Source organism: Musa acuminata, chromosome BXJ2-2, assembly GCF_036884655.1.
Source record: "Musa acuminata AAA Group cultivar baxijiao chromosome BXJ2-2, Cavendish_Baxijiao_AAA, whole genome shotgun sequence".
NCBI classification, from domain to species: domain Eukaryota; kingdom Viridiplantae; phylum Streptophyta; class Magnoliopsida; order Zingiberales; family Musaceae; genus Musa; species Musa acuminata.
This window is the reverse complement of record NC_088339.1, coordinates 21510968-21531107: the sequence shown is the minus strand read 5'-3', so window position 1 is coordinate 21531107 and position 20140 is coordinate 21510968. Positions and strand designations below refer to the sequence as shown.

General features: G+C 41.9%; 1 protein-coding gene across 1 annotated transcript; it reads left to right on the top strand.

The window, feature by feature from the left end:
• Positions 1-1670: 1670 nt before the first annotated feature.
• Positions 1671-7673, top strand: LOC135605326 (S-linalool synthase-like). Its single transcript, XM_065095292.1, has 12 exons — positions 1671-2042; positions 3039-3231; positions 3325-3545; positions 3625-3748; positions 4697-4812; positions 4922-5142; positions 5971-6086; positions 6204-6296; positions 6383-6598; positions 6669-6798; positions 6887-7129; positions 7207-7673. The coding sequence occupies exons 1-12, from the start codon at positions 1742-1744 to the stop codon at positions 7507-7509; spliced, it is 2277 nt and encodes a 758-aa protein (XP_064951364.1). The 5' UTR covers positions 1671-1741; the 3' UTR covers positions 7510-7673.
• Positions 7674-20140: the final 12467 nt, after the last annotated feature.

Genomic DNA, 20140 nt, shown 5'->3' with positions numbered 1-20140 from the left:
TGTAACATGGTTGGTTCATATGGGTGAGTTATCTAAAATCGATTGGGTTATTCAGTTCTTTTGATTTTTAACATATCCAATCTAATAATTGAATCATAAGATTATTTGATTCGGTTCGATTCTAATCAATACGTGTAGTATCAATAAATATTGATTGGCAGATAGTAGTGACGAATTCGAAGTTGAGAACTTGTAATATCCCAAATCTTTTTCTAGCATGGAAGAAACGTTCTTGTAACTTATCGGGGTTCTATGTCCATTAATTTGTTATTTCAAGTTCATTCGATTTTTTAATATATCCAAATCTGATAATTGAATCATATTGATTAATGATCTAATTTTTAATTTTTTAGGTTTGATTATTTGATTCGGTCTGATTCCAATAAATATGTGTCATATCGATAAATATTGATCGGTAAATAATAGTGACCAATTCAAAGTTGAAAACTTATACTATTCTAAGTTGAAAACATAGATTTGCTACGAAAGGAACATTGTTGTAACTTGTCGGGCTTTTATATCCATTAGTTTGTTGTTCTCACTTGGACTAACCTAAGAGTTGATAGGGATACCTACACAACTGGACGTGGCATAAAATGGTTCCACCAATCCCACAAGGATTGCTCCTTCATCTTTGGCCATTTCTCGGATATGTTTTATTGCGACTCCGAATTCCTGGTTGAGACATCTCCAGGCTTCATGAAATATTTGGTTCAAGAAAGCTGGAGGTTGTGTTGTATGGGAACGCATGAGTTGAGACGTCAACATCAATCAATTCATCGTCTCACGCATCCAAGCTTGACATGCGCAGCGAGCCAGCAGTGTGTTTTGCAGACAAAATGAATGTTGTTCTATTGGGCATGGACCATTTTGCCCATTACCTGAGATCTCGGAAATGGAGTATCTGATGGTCCCTCGTCAGAGTACTCGTTGGACCAGAAGTAAAATTTATTCTTGATTACAGATTGTAAAAGATTCTCTCTATAAAAATAGAACTTATCAATAAATAATATCATTATTTTTTAAATCAAGTCAGATTATTATCTTTTTCAAAAAGAACATACTATATATATATATATATATATATATATATATATATATATATTTGATTTGATATGATTGCAGTCTTTATTACAATCACATTATTTCTTTTTATTCTTTTATTTCTTTTTATTACAATCAACTCGCTACTACTCGTCTTATGTCATCAATTGAAACAAAAACAAATGATGGATTCTACTTGTTTTCTCCCTACAAATTATTGTTAAAAAATGACAAAGTTCTATCTTGGTTTCTTATGACATGGTGGGCCCCATAACATAACTCTTCGAGAAAAGTTGGTGACATGAAGCCATCGCCCTTATTGCATACAAAGAATGAAATGAGCTAGTAGAGAGGGACAGCAGCATGTTCCACGCTTGAGAAACCAGCAGCCTGTGCTCGTTTCTCACGAATCTCGACCTGTTGCAAAGCTCTACTTCCATTTGTCGACAGGTGACATGAACTGAAAATGACATCAAATCAATCTATGGCCAATCATCATACATCAACACAAAGATGCACAGTGATCCAACAGGGTGTTTGGCAGAGATGTACAGCCACACAAAGTTCACCGATAACAGATGATATAAACGTGCATCAACTGCTCGATCGATGTTTTGTGCGGTGAGCTGCTTCTATAAATAGAGCCTCCTTGAACTCCTCAGCTCGAACACGTACCGATCCATTCGCTGTTTAGGAGATGGATGAGTCGATCTCTTACCTTGTGGAAAGGATTAAGGAGGAGATGTTCTCCCCCTCAGCTGACATGCTCTCCTTCCTGCCACCGTCGCCCTACGAAACTGCATGGGTCGCCATGGTTGCCGGTCCTCAGTCTCCTCATCGTCCCATGTTTCCGCAGTGCCTAGAGTGGATAATCCGCCACCAGAGAGAGGAAGGGTTCTGGGGGGAGCTCGGCAACCCCATGGACTCTCTCACCTCCACCCTCGCTTGTGTTGTTGCACTCAATGCATGGGACACTGGCCATGCTAATATCGCGAAAGGTAAAACTGGCACACCCAACCATCTTCACCCTCCTTCGATATCTACATATGTTTTCAGTGGTTTGGTTTATAAAGCTTTGCATAGTAATATTTATTTGAATAAACTCAAGTTATTATGCAGTATATTCATATAAACTGATTCTCCAAAATGATAGAGTTGATATGGAATACCGAACTTCTGCTCTGGGGAGCCATTGAGAGAATGGAACAATATCGGCAGAGTTTGGAGTATAAAGAACAATTAACTCTATAGCTATAATTATAAACACTCTAATTGAACATTGCCTTTATTTGCAGAGCGAACCGGTTATGCTTGCTTGGATAACAAAACCTAGTCGCAATCTGGCTGATTACAAGTACCTAACTGTCATTTTATTTCTTGCAAACAAAAGTCAAATTACAGTATTGCACTATATGCATCAGAAAGCAACATCTGATTCAAAGAAAGGACAAGCCCTAACTTACGATAACCCCATCACTGTATGTCATCAGTAAGGAGTCACTTTCGATACGAACCTGCGGAATCGACTCGCGAACAATAGATTTTAATCTTTCCAAAATAGCAGCAGCTCCACAAATCATACATTTGTACACTATTTTAACAAGCATGATTTATTTTCACTATGATAGTTCTTCTAACATAAATATGTACAAGCTCCACAAATCACATAGTAATTGGAGATTACATAGTTATCACTTCGTAGAATGGGTACTCATTATTCAGAGAGTGAAGCTTTCTTTCTTTGAGCTGACAGATGAATTCTTAATTTGCTTCAAGGACTGAAAGCAGCTTGGAGTCTAGACCTCCTAAATCTGGTTCTTCGAGTCAAATTCTCTGATAGATTTTGACAAAGTTAATGGTGATGTCTTTGATGTTGATCTAAATTGCATGTGGTAGATCTTTAGATATATTTCCTTCCTAAGATGCACATGATCTTCACATCTCTGATCTTGGATTAGCATGTACTTCTTGACATACTCTTCCATTTTTATTAGGATTAGGATTTCTTCGTGCAAACATGGTGAAACTTCTGATGGAGCATCGCGGTGGCATCCCTCGGTGGTTCTCCATCGTCTTCCCTGGCATGCTTGAGCTGGCACTGGCCAAAGGCCTACCTGTTCTTCCCGACGGCGGCAGCATGCCAGCAGTGAACAACGTCTTCAACAGAAGAGAAACCATATTGGCAATGTAAGGGTCGGTCATTGTAGTATACATTAGCCGCGCAAGGCTGGGACTGTGTTTTCTTGCTCATACACAGTGAATTCTACTTTGATACGGCAGGGAAAAATCTTCCGGCAACGATCGCCACCCCCCGCTAACGTCGTTCCTTGAGGCCCTGCCAATAAGCTGCAGGCCAAATCATGAAGTGATTCTTAGGCTTCAGATGGAAGACGGCTCGCTCTTCCACTCTCCTTCTGCAACCGCTTGTGCTTTCATGATTACAGGCGATAGGAATTGCTTGGAGTACCTACAGACCATGATGAAACGATGCAGTAACGTGGGTAAGTCCACTAACTAAGAATCTATTTCGAGTTAGATGGATGCATATTCTAAAAGGTAGAATTGGTGTGGAGTAAACAGTTCCTTCCGTGTTTCCTGTGGACGAAGATTTCATAAAGCTGTGTCTGGTGGACCATTTGAGGAGGTTAGGGTGTGGTGAGCATTTTGCGGCAGAAATACGAGGCGTTATGGACCATACTTACAGGTATGGCATTGTGTGGCTACTGCAACTCGTTGTTAATCATTATCAGATATATATATATATACAGTTACTGCAATGACTTTTGGATGGTGCCCGATGTTGGGTGATATGTCTCGATTCATGTACTCTCCGAGGTGAATTCTCATCCAACACCAAGACAAGTTAACATGACCTAGAATTTCTCCTGCATACAAATTATTTTCTTTTTTTTGTGAGGTTATTTTTCTTTCTTCCCCTATTTTCAAAACTTTTGGAGGCCATTTACTAATTATTTCAGGATTAATCAGTTTGTACTTTATTAGATTGGAAGAGCCATCGAGAGTAAAAAGCGAAGGGAATCTTTGCCTTGTTTCAGATATCTTACTATTGGACATAACAAAATCTTTTTCTGAAAGTTTTCTTACAATAAGCCAGCCATGCTCTATAGATCACATTAGTTTTAGCTCCTCCCTAGTCTAATGCCCATCCAAAGACATTTCAGTTGCATGTTCTAAAGTTCAGCGGGTCCTTGTTCACAATCTTTTATTGGCAAGAAAAACTTCCACTTGTATAATAGATCTGTTTTGATCAATGTTTGCGAAGCGACCTCTCTCTCTCTCTCTCTCTCTCTCTCTCTCTCTCTCTCTCTCTCTAAACAATGGTGAGCTTCTCCACTTTAACTGAAAATCTAAATTCCACTAATTTTCTGCCTCTGTTATAGATTTAAATGATCTTAATTCCTATGTCATGCCACTACATAACTCCAACTATCAAGATTGTTAGATAATATCGTAGACAAAGAGACCGATTTAAAAGCCAGAGTGCGAAGAATGATGCTTCATGCACTTACTCGTGGAAAAGTATGCTAAAGACACCTTATCTTTTTCTCTTTTTGTTTTTTTGCTACAATTTTTTATTTTCATTTCTAGCTCTTGGGAAACAAATTACTTCAGCTCTGTTTTCAACGTGCAGGAATTGGGCTAAGCAACAACGAGAAGATTACAAGAATTATGAGATATCACAATATATATATAGAGACTCGTTAGCCTTTAATCTTTTAAGGGCATATGGATATCGTGTAACACCAAGTAAAATTTATAGCTACCATAATCTCAAATTTTTAATAAGTAGATTATGCTATGCACAGTTGTTGCAATTAATCATTCATCTAACTTAGTAATCTTCGGTTTTATGTAGGGAAGTTTTGTTGGTTTATGGATGAGAAAGATGTGCTCAAGCATATCATGGAGAACTACACTGAATTCTTAGGAGCCATGGTTGGTGTCTACAGAGCAGCACACTTTATGTTCCCCGAGGAAGTTGAGCTTCACAATGCCAAAGTTTTTGCTATGAAAGTATTGCATAAGTGTTTGCATTTAGAAGGCAACAATGCCGACTTGACCGGTTTTGAGAAAGAGGTATAATATCATTCATAAATTTTCATGATTGTATATATATATATACACACACACATATATATATATATGTATATGTATATATATATATATATATATATATATTCATTTGTTATAATATCTCAACTTAAGTCTAATGAAATACAAGACACACTTATGAAAGATTGAATATTCGTTATCTCATCGGATCATTTTTTTAAGAATCATAACTTAGTTGGTAAATCATAGTAAGTTACTTATCAAAACCTACCTTTAACATTATCTTTATAAAAAAAGTTATCACTTACCATTTATAAAAAAATTTCTTTTTTTGCACCACATGCATAGTTAATTAATTGGTAAGAAGATATCGTTGGATCATGCCTTTCATGATCATTAGAAAATCTATATTAGTTATAATAATAATAATAATAATAATAATAATAATAATACCAATAATGACGAAACTGTCTACTAACTTAACAAGTAAAACTTTAATTGTTCATCATAAAATCTTAGATTTAAATCTTGCCTTCACCACTTAATAATCTTGCCTTCACACACACACACACACACACACACACACACACACTTGTGGTTGAAACAATGGTTGAAACTTGTGGTTGAAACAAAACTTGTGGTCGAACAAAAGTCCAGCATCCAAGTCCAAGTATCGAACTTGTGGTTGAAACAATGGTTTAGCTTACTACATGAGATTTTGAATATTAGAGTTCAGGCCGATGCCTTGTAATCTTGAATATGATGCCGATTTTGAATATGATACTGATGATAGTAAATGATGTGTTATGAAATCTTCAGACTAACCATTGATGTTGGTCACAATTTCGACAGATTGAGCATGAAATGGAACTCCCATGGCTCGCTCGAATGGACCATCTTGAGCATCGCATGTATATAGAGAGAAGTAAAGGTTATATAACGTGGATCGGAAAGACCAACACTTGCAGGTAATTTAAATGTTTCAAGTTAGTAATGCTTGAAGCACTTATCTTTCACTTTTTTCGCAAGTAGTTGCTATTGAATTCTACAAAACCATTAGTAACATCAAACCTGTGCAAATGCAGGCTTTCATGTTCCTCGTTCGTCATCAAACTAGCAATTAAAAGCTTCTTAAACCGCCAATCACTTTACAAAAATGAACTTGAGGAACTCAAGAGGTAATATATACTTCATGTTAGAGGTTAAGTGACAGTCTCCAGATATGATCTAATAGGTTTTCTCTTTCACTGAATAATATGACTAGGTGGTCCGAAGGATCAGGGCTGTCCAAAATGGGATTTGGCCGAGAGAAGACAACATATTGTTACTTTCTAGCCGCCGTTCCGACATGTCTTCCTCTACATTCGGATCTACGGAAGATAGTTGCAAAGTGTGCAACCATAGTCATCATTGCAGATGATTTCTTCGACGAGAAAGGTTCTCTAAATGAACTAGAATGCCTAACTGAAGCTGTGCATAGGTACTATCCTTAACCACTTAAAATGTGTTTGTAGTATCAATTTATATCCTTAAACCATTACATTCAATAGGTGGAAAGGAGAAAGCTTGTGGGGCGATGCGAAAGTAATTTTTGATGCACTCGACGAACTTGTACGTGATATAGCTTTCAAATCATTTAGTCATTATGATAATGGTGTGGAAGATGTTCTTCATGACATGGTAAGGTTTGATCTTTCTCTTTTCTCGATTAACATACACTAAGAATAATTTGGTTCTCACTAACTTGGTGATCTGCATATATATGAAGTGGCGTGATGTGTTCGCCTCATGGCTGAAGGAATTCAAGTGGAGTAGTAGTCAACATGCACCTTCAATTGATGAATACATTGAAGTCGCCATGACATCTATAGCCATACAAGTAATAACTCTTCCTGCATATTGCTTGGCTTGTTCAGGAGCTCCAAAGGACAACATAAAATCCCATTACAGCAAAATAACTAAGTTGGCAATGTTCTGTGCTCGTTTATTGAATGACAGCCAGAGTTACCAGGTAATAGTGACTCATTCAATCGACGTATCGTATTTGTTGAATTGACAATATTTGTTGACGGTAAGTTTCCATTTCAGCGAGAATTGGAGCATGGGAAGTTTAACATGGTACCACTGTATATGAAGGAGAATGCAGATGCAAGTATCGAAGATTCAATTGACCACATAAGGGACATTCTTGAGAAGAAAGGGAAGGAATTTGTTGAGCTTCTCTTCGGTGATGAATATAATAGTGTTCCAAAATTATGGAAAGAGCTACACTTGACAACTCTGAAAGCATTTTGGATGCTCTATGATACGACTAATAAATTTGACTCGCCTACGGCATTGCTTCAAAACATTAACATGGCATTTTATGATGCTTTGGAGATTAATGTTTAGACAACTCTATCATTATAGCTAAAACCTTTTTTTTTTTGTAAGAGAAGATTGTATTGATCGAGCAATGTCTTGTTGATGAAATATGAAGATCAATACAAGGGAGTAGATTCAATGGACCTCTTTGTTTTAAGTGCAATGACATGCAATCAAATAGCTATTAAATTTGTTGGGCTCTTTTTGTAAGAATTAAGTATGAAGGTAGGAACCGATCACATGACTTCACTATTAAGGATCAACATCCTAATTGAACCAGCTTTCATATTCATGAATGCATGATTTCTGGTTCTGCACCTGATTTTGATAAGCAATATGCATAAATGACACCGAAAAAAAAAACACTATTTGACTCTAGAGATATCTCAATTTTCTCATTTACCATCGACAAGTTTTTTTTTTGTTGTCTCCATCGTAAAATCAACTTGTTTTAACTTTTGATGTTTTTATTGTATTTTTTTTTAGACGATAAAAAAAAAATTCTTATTTTTGAAATATGTCTTTATCCAAGATATATATCCCTTCATTAAATAGTTCAATTTATATTGCATAAACACTTATAATAATCACTTTTATCATCCAAATTTTTTTATTAATCATTAAACCATTAAAATAGTAAAATAAATCAAAATATTAATAGCAAACATGAGTAGCACTAACAAAATCTTGGTATGAATAATTTAAAAAAGATATATAATTTATTTTAAAAAATAAAGGCTTCTCCATTACTATTTATGTTAAAGATGTTAGGACTCTAGTAGAGTCCTAATTAAGTTTTATTGAAAGGACATTCATGTAAAACCTACCTAGCCGACCCCTATTAAAGATATGAAGAGACCGGCTAAGGTTAGGATTAGTTTAAAGGTTGCTTCTTAGAGAAGCATTAGGAGTTGGTTAGAAGTAGGAGTTCTATTAGGAATTGGGGTTTAGAAGACATATAAATACTCATGTATTCATCCTCTTTTAAGAGGAAATAGATGAATCGTTTTAGCAGCCTTTGAGTAGTAACCTGGAGGAAGGAACCCCTATAGAGTTCCAAGGAGGTTGACCTCCTAAAGAGATCAACCCTAAGCTTAGAATCTGCAAGGGTTCTAACACTTGGAATCGGAGCAACGTTCGCTGCCCTTCCACAGGTGCCTAAAGTAATTCCCATAATTGCTTAAAAGATCGTCGTCAAATTCCGCCGTCATCTCCACCATCACGGATCATCCTTTGATCTCCCCGTGAATTGCAATAGGTTATGGTTTCCTACCTTACTACTGTTGTAATTTAGTTATCCTTATTCAAAAATCCAAAAAAATTGTTCCTATATTGCTGCATAAACTTTTCATCGTAAAGTTTTTATCTCCACGACGAAAGATGCATTGTAGAATTCTAACCACATAACATAGTTTGTTTGATCTTGTTGGCAAATTTTGGGGGCGACATCACATGCGCAGCGGAAGAATAAGAAAACAAAATCTCCGATTCCCAAAGAGATGTTCGTCGTCGTGCGAAGATTGGTGCGCAAAAATCCGCGAAACTTAAAACTACGTATAAAGTAGATTGTGTTACCTAGGGAGATCGTATATCCCTATTTCCTTGCAGATCCTTAGGAGAGGGTGAAGGAGGTCAAGCGTCCTCCTCTCTAGCGGTGATCCACATAGCAGGGTTACGACGACGCTCCTTAAAACTCCAGGCCTGCTCTGAGGTGGAGAGGAGAATAGGAAAGGCAAGCAAAAGCTCTCTGGCCTATTGACACGGACTTAGCTGGTTTTGCCTAAGTCGTGCGGCACCCTTGCGTGTCCGTCCGCAAAGGTTAGCCTCCCCGAAGCCTCCCATTGTCCCTTAGGATCACCAAAAGAGAGAACGGGTTAGAGAGAATGACTCAATCGGGATCCACAAGCAAACATCTCCGAAAAACACTTCATAGACAATGCAAATTACAAACAGACTTTACAAGCTCTGAACAGTGGCACAACAAAGGGTCAAATGGTCCATTACAGACCGAGAATCTCTCACACGTATCCACATGACACAACCTTTATTTACAAGCCTAAAGAGGCCACCAACCCAACTAAAATGGGACTATTAAGCCTTCGGCCGCCCCTCTACATGCTGTACAAGGCATGAACATGCCAAAAGACACGGACATACATAAGCATTACATCAAACACCCTGTTTCAAAGTTTGTCCGTGACATTCTCCCCCACTTATTCCTTCGACGTCCTCGTTGAAGCCTTTGTCGACACTACAACTCCTCGCCTTTGCTGAGTCTTCAATCTTCCGCTCCAGCTACAATGCGCCTCTTGGCTCCCAGCTGCTCTCCGCTGCTGTTTTTTTTTAGTAGTCGAACCTTTGATCCGCCATGCTGCTGCAACTCACCAATGACTCTGACTCTGGTGTGGGGTTGGCTGAGTTGTGTTGATCATTGTTGATTCCTGCAGATCCCCCAGATGAAGGAAAAGACCATTCTTACTGCGCCAGTTTCTCAAAATTTTCACATGCTGCTTGAACTGGGTGGATGCTTGTTGGAGCTTTAACGAGCATCGCCTCACAAACTTCTGAAGTTTTGGGTCCTTCCTCCATAAAATCTGCTCATTGACTCTTCTTTCAGTTAGTTGTCACATCCAAGTAGGTTCGCATCACTTCCGCTTTCGATTGGCATTTCGTTGGGAAATGAAGCGGACAATCTACTCTCAGTAGCACTGATCACCGTTAGTGAGGATTTGACAACTATTGTCTTCCATTATCCTCGAAGGGTCTTTGAACTTGTGCAGAGCTCCTCTGCTGGATAAATAAGAGAACTGGGGTTCTCGGTTTCGCCCATTCTCTTAAGAGTTGAGAAGGCAAAGGTTACTTGACTTCGCCCGCCTCCTCCAGGTTGTACTTCATGCATCGAGCTGGTTACTGGCCTTCGCCTGCTCTTTGCTCACACTTCTGAAGTACTTGAAGTGTTTGCACTCCTTGCGTTGAGTTAACTACTGTGATTCACCTTCTCAATGCCATTGAACTTCTGGAATGCAAGAAGTTTTCACCCCAACTTGGAGTAATTCTCTGATAGATGAGGTCGCCTCTGAGTAGCAAAGGTACAGCACCGCGTACTGCCTGCTTCGTTCCTTGGTCGTGTACTCTTGCATGACCCGAAGTCCTTCACTTACTGCTATTTTGATGAGAAACTTGTTGACACCGGTCTTACGAAGTTTCTTGGCCTCTGCCCTTCAGCATTGTCTCGGTACTTGGAGATTGCCTCTGCATGCTCCACCTCCTCGGCCCCTTTCACGACCAAGCGCTCTCCCTCCGTGAGAGCAAGGGATCAATGACTTTCACGAAAGTCCCGCCTCTGCGGTACCATGGCGCTGTCATGCCCATGGCCCTACTATCCGTCTCCTCGCATCTGCATCCTTTTTCTTCACGATCAGTAGATATGTCTCCGTGGCACTCCTCTGAGTCCACCTCCATTCTGACTGATGCTTGATTTTGGGTAGCTAAGTCCCTCTGGACTCGTCGTCGCTTCCTTGCCCCTTTCGACCCCCTGCTTCAACACCTCTGTGTTCTCCAAGCAGTCCGTTTGGTCGATGGAAAGACAGACTGCAACTCCCATGCATGGCCTCTGCCATCACGTTGTAGGGTTTGCACCGATTCTGTTCTCCTTAGCTTCCTTGGTAGCAACGTTCGCTTACTCGGCCTTGTCCTCTGACTTGCCGGGCTCCCTTAAGCGAATATGAGCTCTGGAGCAGTCCAACTCTCCAACTGCTTCGATCATACCTCTGCATGATCAAGTTCCTCCTATGGAACTCACTGGTACTTGCATTCGAACTTTTCCCTTGGTGGAACCCAGCCCCCATATGCTGATGACCAAGGTTTTCATCCGATTCAAAATTCGATCACGCACGGAAGACCCGCCTCTGCGGTACCATGGCCTTCACTCCTTGCATCCATGGCCCTTCTTGTCGTCGTGTTATTCACCGAAGTGGAGCTCCCAGTAGCTCCCGATCATACCTCCATATGATCTAGTCCCTCCCGGGACTATGTCGTGTGTGTCGCATTGCCACGAACTGTTCCAGCATGATCCGCTGCACCATGTCGCCTCCTGGTGACATCTCCATTTCATTCTGATCCTTGTGGAATAAACTCGAATTGTGAACCCTCCATGTGTGGCCTCTGCCAATACATCGCAGGGTCTCCTCCACCTTCGATTTTGTTCGCTCCTTTGGCAATCGACCTTCATCCACCCACTCTTGGGTCACACCTAGATGAAGCACCGCTCTAGGACAGTCCGTCGCCTAGTAGCTCCTGAAGTCCACCGACTTCACTGTAATTTGTGCACCATTGTCTGGATCTTGGGCCTCTGCCCCTACCAGCATAATCTCCGCTGCGCACTGCTTCCTTCATAGCAACTCGAATGGCAACACTGTGGCGTATTCTTCAAGAGTACCCGCCTCTACGTCCTCTTGCGTGCTAAGGCCTTCTGAACCCAACTTCGCCTCCGCAAATTGAGTCGCCTTAGTTCCTCTATCAAATGCTTCTCCGAGATAAGGTGCATGTGCCCCGAAGCTCCCTTCGTCTTTGGCACCATGCAAGATGAGTCCGCTCCGTCAGAATGAAGGACCCATGGAACAACATGATCCTACTATTGCCTCTGCAAGAGTTCATGTCCTTGACCTCTGTCTAAGGAAAGCACTGTGCCTCTGCTCCACGTTCCAACTTCTATGCTGGCTCCCTTCATGCGGCTTGGGTACTTCGCCAAGTTACACCCAAGTTGCTCCGCTCCTCGTTTTTGCATTGAGTCGATGGTGGCCCTCGTGCCCACCATTCCACGGGTCAGCCCTCCCTTGAGTCTGATCTCCACATCGACTCCAAGTGTGCCTTCATTTAAGTTGCTCTAGGTCGCTCCCCCACTTGATCTCGCAATGCATCCACCAATGCATTCTCTCGAGCGAGATCATGCGACAACTCCTCGCCGCTTGCTCAGTCCATCGAGCTTCGTGGAGTTGTTGTTTGTTGAGGTACTCCTCCTCAACATGTGAGGTCCGTCTCACATGATTCTCCCTCTGGAGAGCCGGGACTTATCCCTCCTGGATAACTATCCCGTTGGAGCAACATCTCTCTTCGTTTCGGAGACCACCATCCCCTTGGACTACTCCGATCTGCTGAACAAACTGTGCACTATTCTGCCTCCTGCAAACGCACTTGCTAGATTGTGACTCCATATCAATACAGCCCCCGCTGCACCCCTCAAGGCCTAGCAACATGCTGAACTCGTTGCACACTTTAGCCTCCGACGGACGTATCCTTCACATGCCGAAGAGAAAGTTTCAATGCTCTATGGCGCCGAGTTTCGGTCGCCTTGGGATGGCCACGAACATTCCATCGTCCGCATACAAGCCCATGCATGAGTACCAAATTCTTCGACTTAGCAATTCCCCTCACCTCTGTGAGCTTTGCATAACTCTTTTGGTCGTTGAGCAACTCATTCCACCTTGCATGGTCTCATTCTTGCCAAGCGCCTCGCTTGCCTAGAGCACCATCAAGTATAGTTGTCAACGTTGAGCCGTAGCTCAAACTCAGCCATCCCAACCTTTGTGCGCTCCAAATTCTTCCAAGCTTGCCTGTTCTCGTGGTGCCTCTTACGCGAAGGGTTGGCCATTCCTCTGAATGCCAATCTCAGATGCCCGCTCCTCTGAGCGACTCTTTTCCCTACATCTCCATGCCCGTTTTCACTCAAACGGTCGCGCGTGTGCTGACTGCCCTCAACGCAGCCCCGCTAGGTCCCCCACGTTTGCATGTCAAGTGTTTCTATGAGTGTTTGTCCCGCTCTGATACCATATGACACGGACTTAGCTGGTTTTGCCTAAGTCGTGCGGCACCCTTGCGTGTCCGTCCGCAAAGGTCAGCCTCCCCGAAGCCTCCCATTGTCCCTTAGGATCACCAAAAGAGAGAACGGGTTAGAGAGAACGCCTCAACCGGGATCCACAAGCAAACATCTCCGAAAAACACTTCATAGACAATGCAAATTACAAACAGACTTTACAAGCTCTGAACAGTGGCACAACAAAGGGTAAAATGGTCCATTACAGACCGAGAATCTCTCACACGTGTCCACATGACACAACCTTTATTTACAAGCCTAAAGAGGCCACCAACCCAACTAAAATGGGACTATTAAGCCTTCGGCCGCCCCTCTACATGCTGTACAAGGCATGAACATGCCAAAAGACACGGACATACATAAGCATTACATCAAACACCCTGTTTCAAAGTTTGTGCATGACACTATAGGGCTCTGAATCCCTCCTATTTATAGAGGTCCCCTGTCAAACCCTAATGGGTCCTCCCCTAGTGGGTATTGGATCTGCATCCAATAAGACAAGGGCTCCGTCGGATATCTCATATCCGAACCTCTACTCATTGCAATGTCTACCATATGTGTGTGACCCTCTAGGCCCAATATCGAGCTGGCCATGAGTCATACCTATCAGAACTCGTTCTAACTCAGTGAATTATTATCTCTATAATAATTCACTCAACTCATCGACTACGGACGTACTAGGCCACTACGCCGTAGTCCCCAGACGATACAGGGGAATCCAATCCATTGGACCTATCTGTCCTCAGTTACCGTGTACCTATAATCCCTCATCCATCTAATATCCCAAAGACCGTATATCGAACATGGTGTTGTCAGACCCATACGGTTTCTACTCGAGTCTCGCTCTAATCGGATTCTCCCGGAGAACTCTTTCTCTCTCAACCCGAATGACCCTGGCCAGGGATTTGTCTGAGCAAGAACACATGGAATATTCCTCTCATGATGCCGAGAGTGGATGATCCTCTATTGACACTCAATAGCCATCGTAAGGTCGACTACCACTCCCAATGACCAGCTGTACTAGATTTGGGACAACCAAACCTATAAGTTTGGTATCAAAGAGTTGAGCACTCATACAGGACATCCTTGGTGTCTCAAGTCTAAGGACCAGATACACCACTAGGACTACGAAATCGCTGTCTGACAATAAGGCATCATCAACCATCCAGCATTCCGTAAGCGGATCAATCAGTGAACTCATTCTCCAATGAGCACCTGTACTATATCCCTAGTGTCCCTACACGAGCAGCTATGAGACCAGCTGCATCCATCATATGGACGGGTATAGAGCACACCAGTCTGTTCGGTTATCACGATGTCCCTCTCGAGTAACCTATGACCGGGATTATTTAGGATATGTGTTTAAAGGTGAATTGATCTCATTATCGTGATCTCATCACGATCCGATTCCCATTGCACAAATCCAATGACATCACAATATATGTATGCATTTATGCAATAGTTATAAAGTGATATACGCCAAAATATAATAAGCAAAAAGATTCAGTATCAAGTCACACGTGCCATCACTCACGTGATTGGCTTGCTGGGCACCTATGACTAGCAATCTCCCACTTGACCTAAAGCCAATCACCAATGTGTTTGATCCTCATCAAACCCCTGTGACGCTCAAAGACAATCTGAGACAACGGCTTTGTTAGTAGATCTGCAATGTTATCTTCGGATGGAACTCTTTTCACTACTACATCTCCTCGGGTTACGATCTCTCTGATAAGCTAGAATCTCCTCAAAACACTTCTGATGAGACCCGGGTTCCCTTATTTGAGTAATCGCCCCGTTGTTGTTGTAATATAAGGAGATTGGCTCCTCGTTACTCGGCACGACTCCCAAATCTATGATGAACTTCTTCACCCAGACTCCCTCCTTTGCTGCATCTGATGCAGCAATGTACTCCGCCTCTATGGTCGAGTCAGCAGTGGTATCTTGCTTGGAACTCTTCCAGCACACTGCTCCTCCATTCAAGGTGTCCACATACCATGAATTCGACTTGTTATCATCGACATCAGACTGAAAACTTGAGTCAGTGTAGCCTTCAACCTTAAGGCTATTACCTCCATATAATAGTAAAAGATCCTTAGTCCTTCTCAAGTACTTAAGGATACATTTTACTGCTTTCCAGTGCTCCAAGCCTGGATCCGCCTGATACCTACTCGTGACACTCAGAGCATGCGCTATATGAGGCTTAGTACATAGCATGACATACATGATAGACCCTATTGTTGAGGCATAAGGTATTATATCTATATTCGCCCTTTCTTCTGGAGTCTTTGGGGACATACTCGTAGAAAGCGATATCCCATGTCTCATCGGTATGAGACCTCTCTTGGAATTTTCCATGCCAAACCTTTTGACAATGGTTTCTATGTACCTGGACTGGGACAAGCCAAACATCCTCTTAGATCTATCTCTATAGATTCTAATCCCCAAGATATAGGATGCTTCCCCTAAGTCCTTCATGGAGAAGTGTCTAGATAACCAAGCCTTTACTGTGGATAGCATTCCTACATCATTCCCAATGATGAGGATGTCATCCACATATAACACCAAAAAGGTGATAGCGCTCCCACTTACCTTTCTGTATACACAAGGCTCATCTTCGTTCTTAACGAAGTCATAAGATCTGATTGCCTCAAATTTTATGTTCCAACTTCGGGAAGCTTGCTTTAGTCCATAAATGGATCTAAGCAACCTACACACCTTATCTGAGCAGTTCTTGGACACGAATCCCTCAGGTTGTATCATATACACCTCCTCCTCGAGGTTCCCATTGAGGAATGTTGTTTTCACATCCATCTGCCAGATCTCATAATCATAGTGTGCTGCAATAGCCAATAGAATTCTGATGGATTTTAGCATTGCTACGGGTGAGAAGGTTTCGTCGTAGTCAACACCTTGCCTTTGACGATACCCCTTAGCCACTAGCCTTGCTTTATAGGTCTCTACCTTTCCATCTACTTCGATCTTTTTCTTAAAGATCCACTTGCAACCGATGGGTACAATACTTTCGGGCGCATCAACTAGGATCCAAACCTTATTGGAGTACATATAATCCATCTCAGAATTCATGGCTTCTTGCCACTTCCCGGAGTCTGTACTCATAATAGCCTCCTCGTAGGTCTGAGGATCAATATCCTCAACATCTTCTCCTCTAATATGTCCCACATATCTCTCAGGAGGATGGGATACTCTATCAGACCTGCGTAAAGTTGAAACTTGTGTATTAGATACCTGAACAGACTCGGGCTGTAGAGTGGTGCTTGAGCTTGGTTCTCCAACCTCGCTCAACTCTATCATTCTCCCACTGTCTCCACCAAGAATGTGTTCCTTCTCAAGGAACACTGCTCTCTTAGCTACAAAGACCTTTTGGTCCTCGAGATGATAGAAATAATACCCACAAGTTTCCTTGGGGTATCCCACAAATTTGCATCGCTCTGTCCTTGATTCTAACTTATCGGGGTTGTGTCTTTTAACATGGGCAGGGCAGCCCCAAATCTTAACAACCTTAAGATCAGGCTTCTTCCCTTTCCATATCTCATATGGTGTAGATACTACCGACTTAGTTGGAACTCTATTCAGAAGGTAAGCTGTAGTTTCTAGGGCATATCCCCAGGATGAGATGGGTAGGTCAGCGAAACTCATCATGGACCGTACCATATCTAATAACGTACGATTTCTCCTTTCAGAGACACTATTGAGCTGAGGTGTATAAGGAGGTGTCCATTGGGATAATATCCCATGGTCCTTGAGGAACCGAGTAAACTCTGTACTTAAGTACTCACCTCCTCGATCTGATCGAAGAGTTTTGATACTCTTTCCAGTCTGGTTCTCCACCTCATTCTTATACTCTCTGAATTTCTCAAAGGCCTTGGACTTATACTTCATTAAGTACACATATCCATACCTTGAGAAATCATCAGTAAATGTAATGAAGTAGGAGTAACCTCCAATGGCATGAGTTGACATGGGTCCACATACATCACTATGTATGAGTTCTAACAACTCAGTGGCTCGCTCTCCAGTTCCACTAAATGGAGAGTTGGTCAGTTTTCCACGAAGGCAAGGCTCGCAAGTTGCATATGACACATAGTTGAATGGATCTAGATATCCATCATTTAGTAACTTTTGAATCATTCCCTCATGGATATGACCTAGCCTACAATGCCATAGGTATGCACTGTTCACCTCATCTCGTTTCCTCTTAGACACTTACATTCATGATATATGGAGTAATGTCTTGCATAAACAAACCTTTATGCAATATTCCTCTCGTCAATCTCCCCTCGGCTTTGCAAGGAATCTGGTAGGGATTGAAGCACAATGTCTACACACAAGTTATCCTCTAGGACCATTCCCAGACCTGTGAGTTTCTCTATCCATTCAATCATCTTTAGGGCATGGTTCTGAACCGGTGTCCCCTCAGTCATCCTAGTGCGGAAGAGGCTCTTAGATATCTCATATCGCTGAGTCCTTCCCTGTTCCTCAAATAATTTGCGGACATGTAGGAGAATGGATCTGGCATCTATCTTTTCATGTTGTCTCTGTAACTCAGGAGTCATAGAGCCCAACATATAGCACTGAGCAAGAGTGGAGTCATCAATGTACTTCACGTAGCGAGTGATCTCATCCTCGCTTGCCCCTTCTTCGGGCGTATGCATCACTGTATCAAAGACGTACACGATTTTCTCTGCTGTGAGAATAATTCTCAAGTTACGGAGCCAATCCGTATAATTTGGACCAGTGAGGTAGTTGACATCAAGTATGCCACGTAAGGGATTTGAAAGTGACATTTTCTGAAAATAAAGATGCAGCAGAAATGAATAACATGCAGATTTTGCAAGAAATAAACTATCAAGATATGGACTTCTATCTTAATATGCTCCCACTATTTTACTAACGAGTCACGCGACACTCTCAGCACGTGAAACGGAAGTCTCCGGCAGACTTCTAGTGGGGATCAGGATCCAATCAGCGTCTTAGTGTAACCTCGAGTGACTCGACCAATCACACTAATCCTAAAAGGTAGGCAACTCTTGCCGATCACAACTCCTTGTGATTCCCGTCCTGTTTGGCCTCCGAATCACCATGGCCTCGAGGGACTCGACCAAGCATGATGCTCGGTTAAGTCAACACCTTCGTTACAAGATGAGTCTGATTTGATGATATACCCTCGAGGGACTCGACCAAGTATACCATGCCCTCAGGTCACCAGTGACATCTCTATGTCGTAAGCAAGATAGTGAATCGCGATATAGGTGAGTCTCGAGGGACTCGACCAACTCAACCTACACCGGGAATCGGTTCCTACTTATAACGATGGAAGGCCACGTGGGTCAATCTAATTGCCTCATGTTTACCGACTTAATATTATCGAGAGATGTTTCTATGATTTGGTCTCCTAATATGACATGTCACACATATACATATTTAATATATATCTACATCGCATGCAAATATATATACATATCTAGTATGTGTATAAGCAATCACACCAGATGATTATAGACCACACCAAATATATATACATATCTAGAGTTTTAAGGAGCGTCGTCGCAACCCTACTGTGTGGATCACCGTTAGAGAGGAGGACGCTTGACCTCCTTCACCCTCTCCTAAGGATCTGCAAGGAAACAGGGATATACGATCTCCCTAGGTAACACAATCTACTTTACACGTAGTTTTAAGTTTCGCGGATTTTTGCGCACCAATCTTCGCACGACGACGAACATCTCTTTGGGAATCGGGGATTTTGTTTTCTTGTTCTTCCGCTGCGCATGTGATGTCACCCCCAAGATTTCCCAACAGTGGTATCAGATCTTGCTATTACATTTTTTCTGTCCAAACCTCTATAAAATTTTTACGACAGCTTTGACACTTCCAACATATTTCCCTTTGGTTTCATCAAAAAATTCTCAATATAAACCACTGACCTTTTACGTCCAAACTGCTACACTTTAGACATACAAACCTACAGCAGTACCTTTCCGTGATCCTTAATTTTTCTGAACCTTCCACCACCTCATGCTATTAACCCATCAACAGAAAAAAAGACAGGGACATATCTTATCTACAAGCATATGCTATGGCTTCTCAAGATCCAATTGATGCCAAATTTGAAGTATGAGAATCTCGAATTGAATCGCGCTTGGAGGACAAATTGCGTGCTTTGTTTGCCGAACTCAAAATTGGACAACCGTCGAGTCCTACCAAATTTTAGTGAGGAGAGAGTTCAAAAAAGCCTCAAGAGAAGGAGGGACAGCCCTCGGATATGCTTCAGCCATGCATGAGAATAGACTTCCCGCGATGGGAAGAAGGAGACCCAGCGGCGTGGATTTCACGTGTCGAATGTTACTTTCGCTACTACCGAACGTCGGATGATGCTATGGTGGAAATTACTATCATCCACCTTGAAGGAGATGCTATTCAATGGTATAATTGGCTAGAATACAATCATGGGGCTCCGACGTGGAATCAATTTAAGAACGCACTAGTAAATCATTTTGGACCTACGAAGTATGAAAATATCGATGACCAACTCGCAAAGATTCAACAAACCTCTACGATTCAAGAGTACCAAACTAGGTTTGAGAAACTATCCTACCTTGCTCGTGATTAGACTGACTGTCAATTGTTAGAAACATTCATCGAAGGACTCAAGCCAAAGATAAAAGGGGAGGTTAAGGCATGGCAGCCTCGTACTGTGACAACTGCGATTTCTTTCGTCAGAATATAAGAAGAACGACTCAACTAAGATGCTTGGAGGATGAG

Excerpts from the sequence above, each read along its gene's own strand:
- LOC135605326 (XM_065095292.1), top strand. The coding sequence starts at position 1,742 with ATGGATGAGTCGATCTCTTACCTTGTGGAAAGGATTAAGGAGGAGATG. Across the intron at positions 4,813-4,921 it reads TGGATATCGTGTAACACCAA|GGAAGTTTTGTTGGTTTATG; the intron begins GTAAAATTTATA and ends GGTTTTATGTAG. Across the intron at positions 7,130-7,206 it reads ATGACAGCCAGAGTTACCAG|CGAGAATTGGAGCATGGGAA; the intron begins GTAATAGTGACT and ends TTTCCATTTCAG.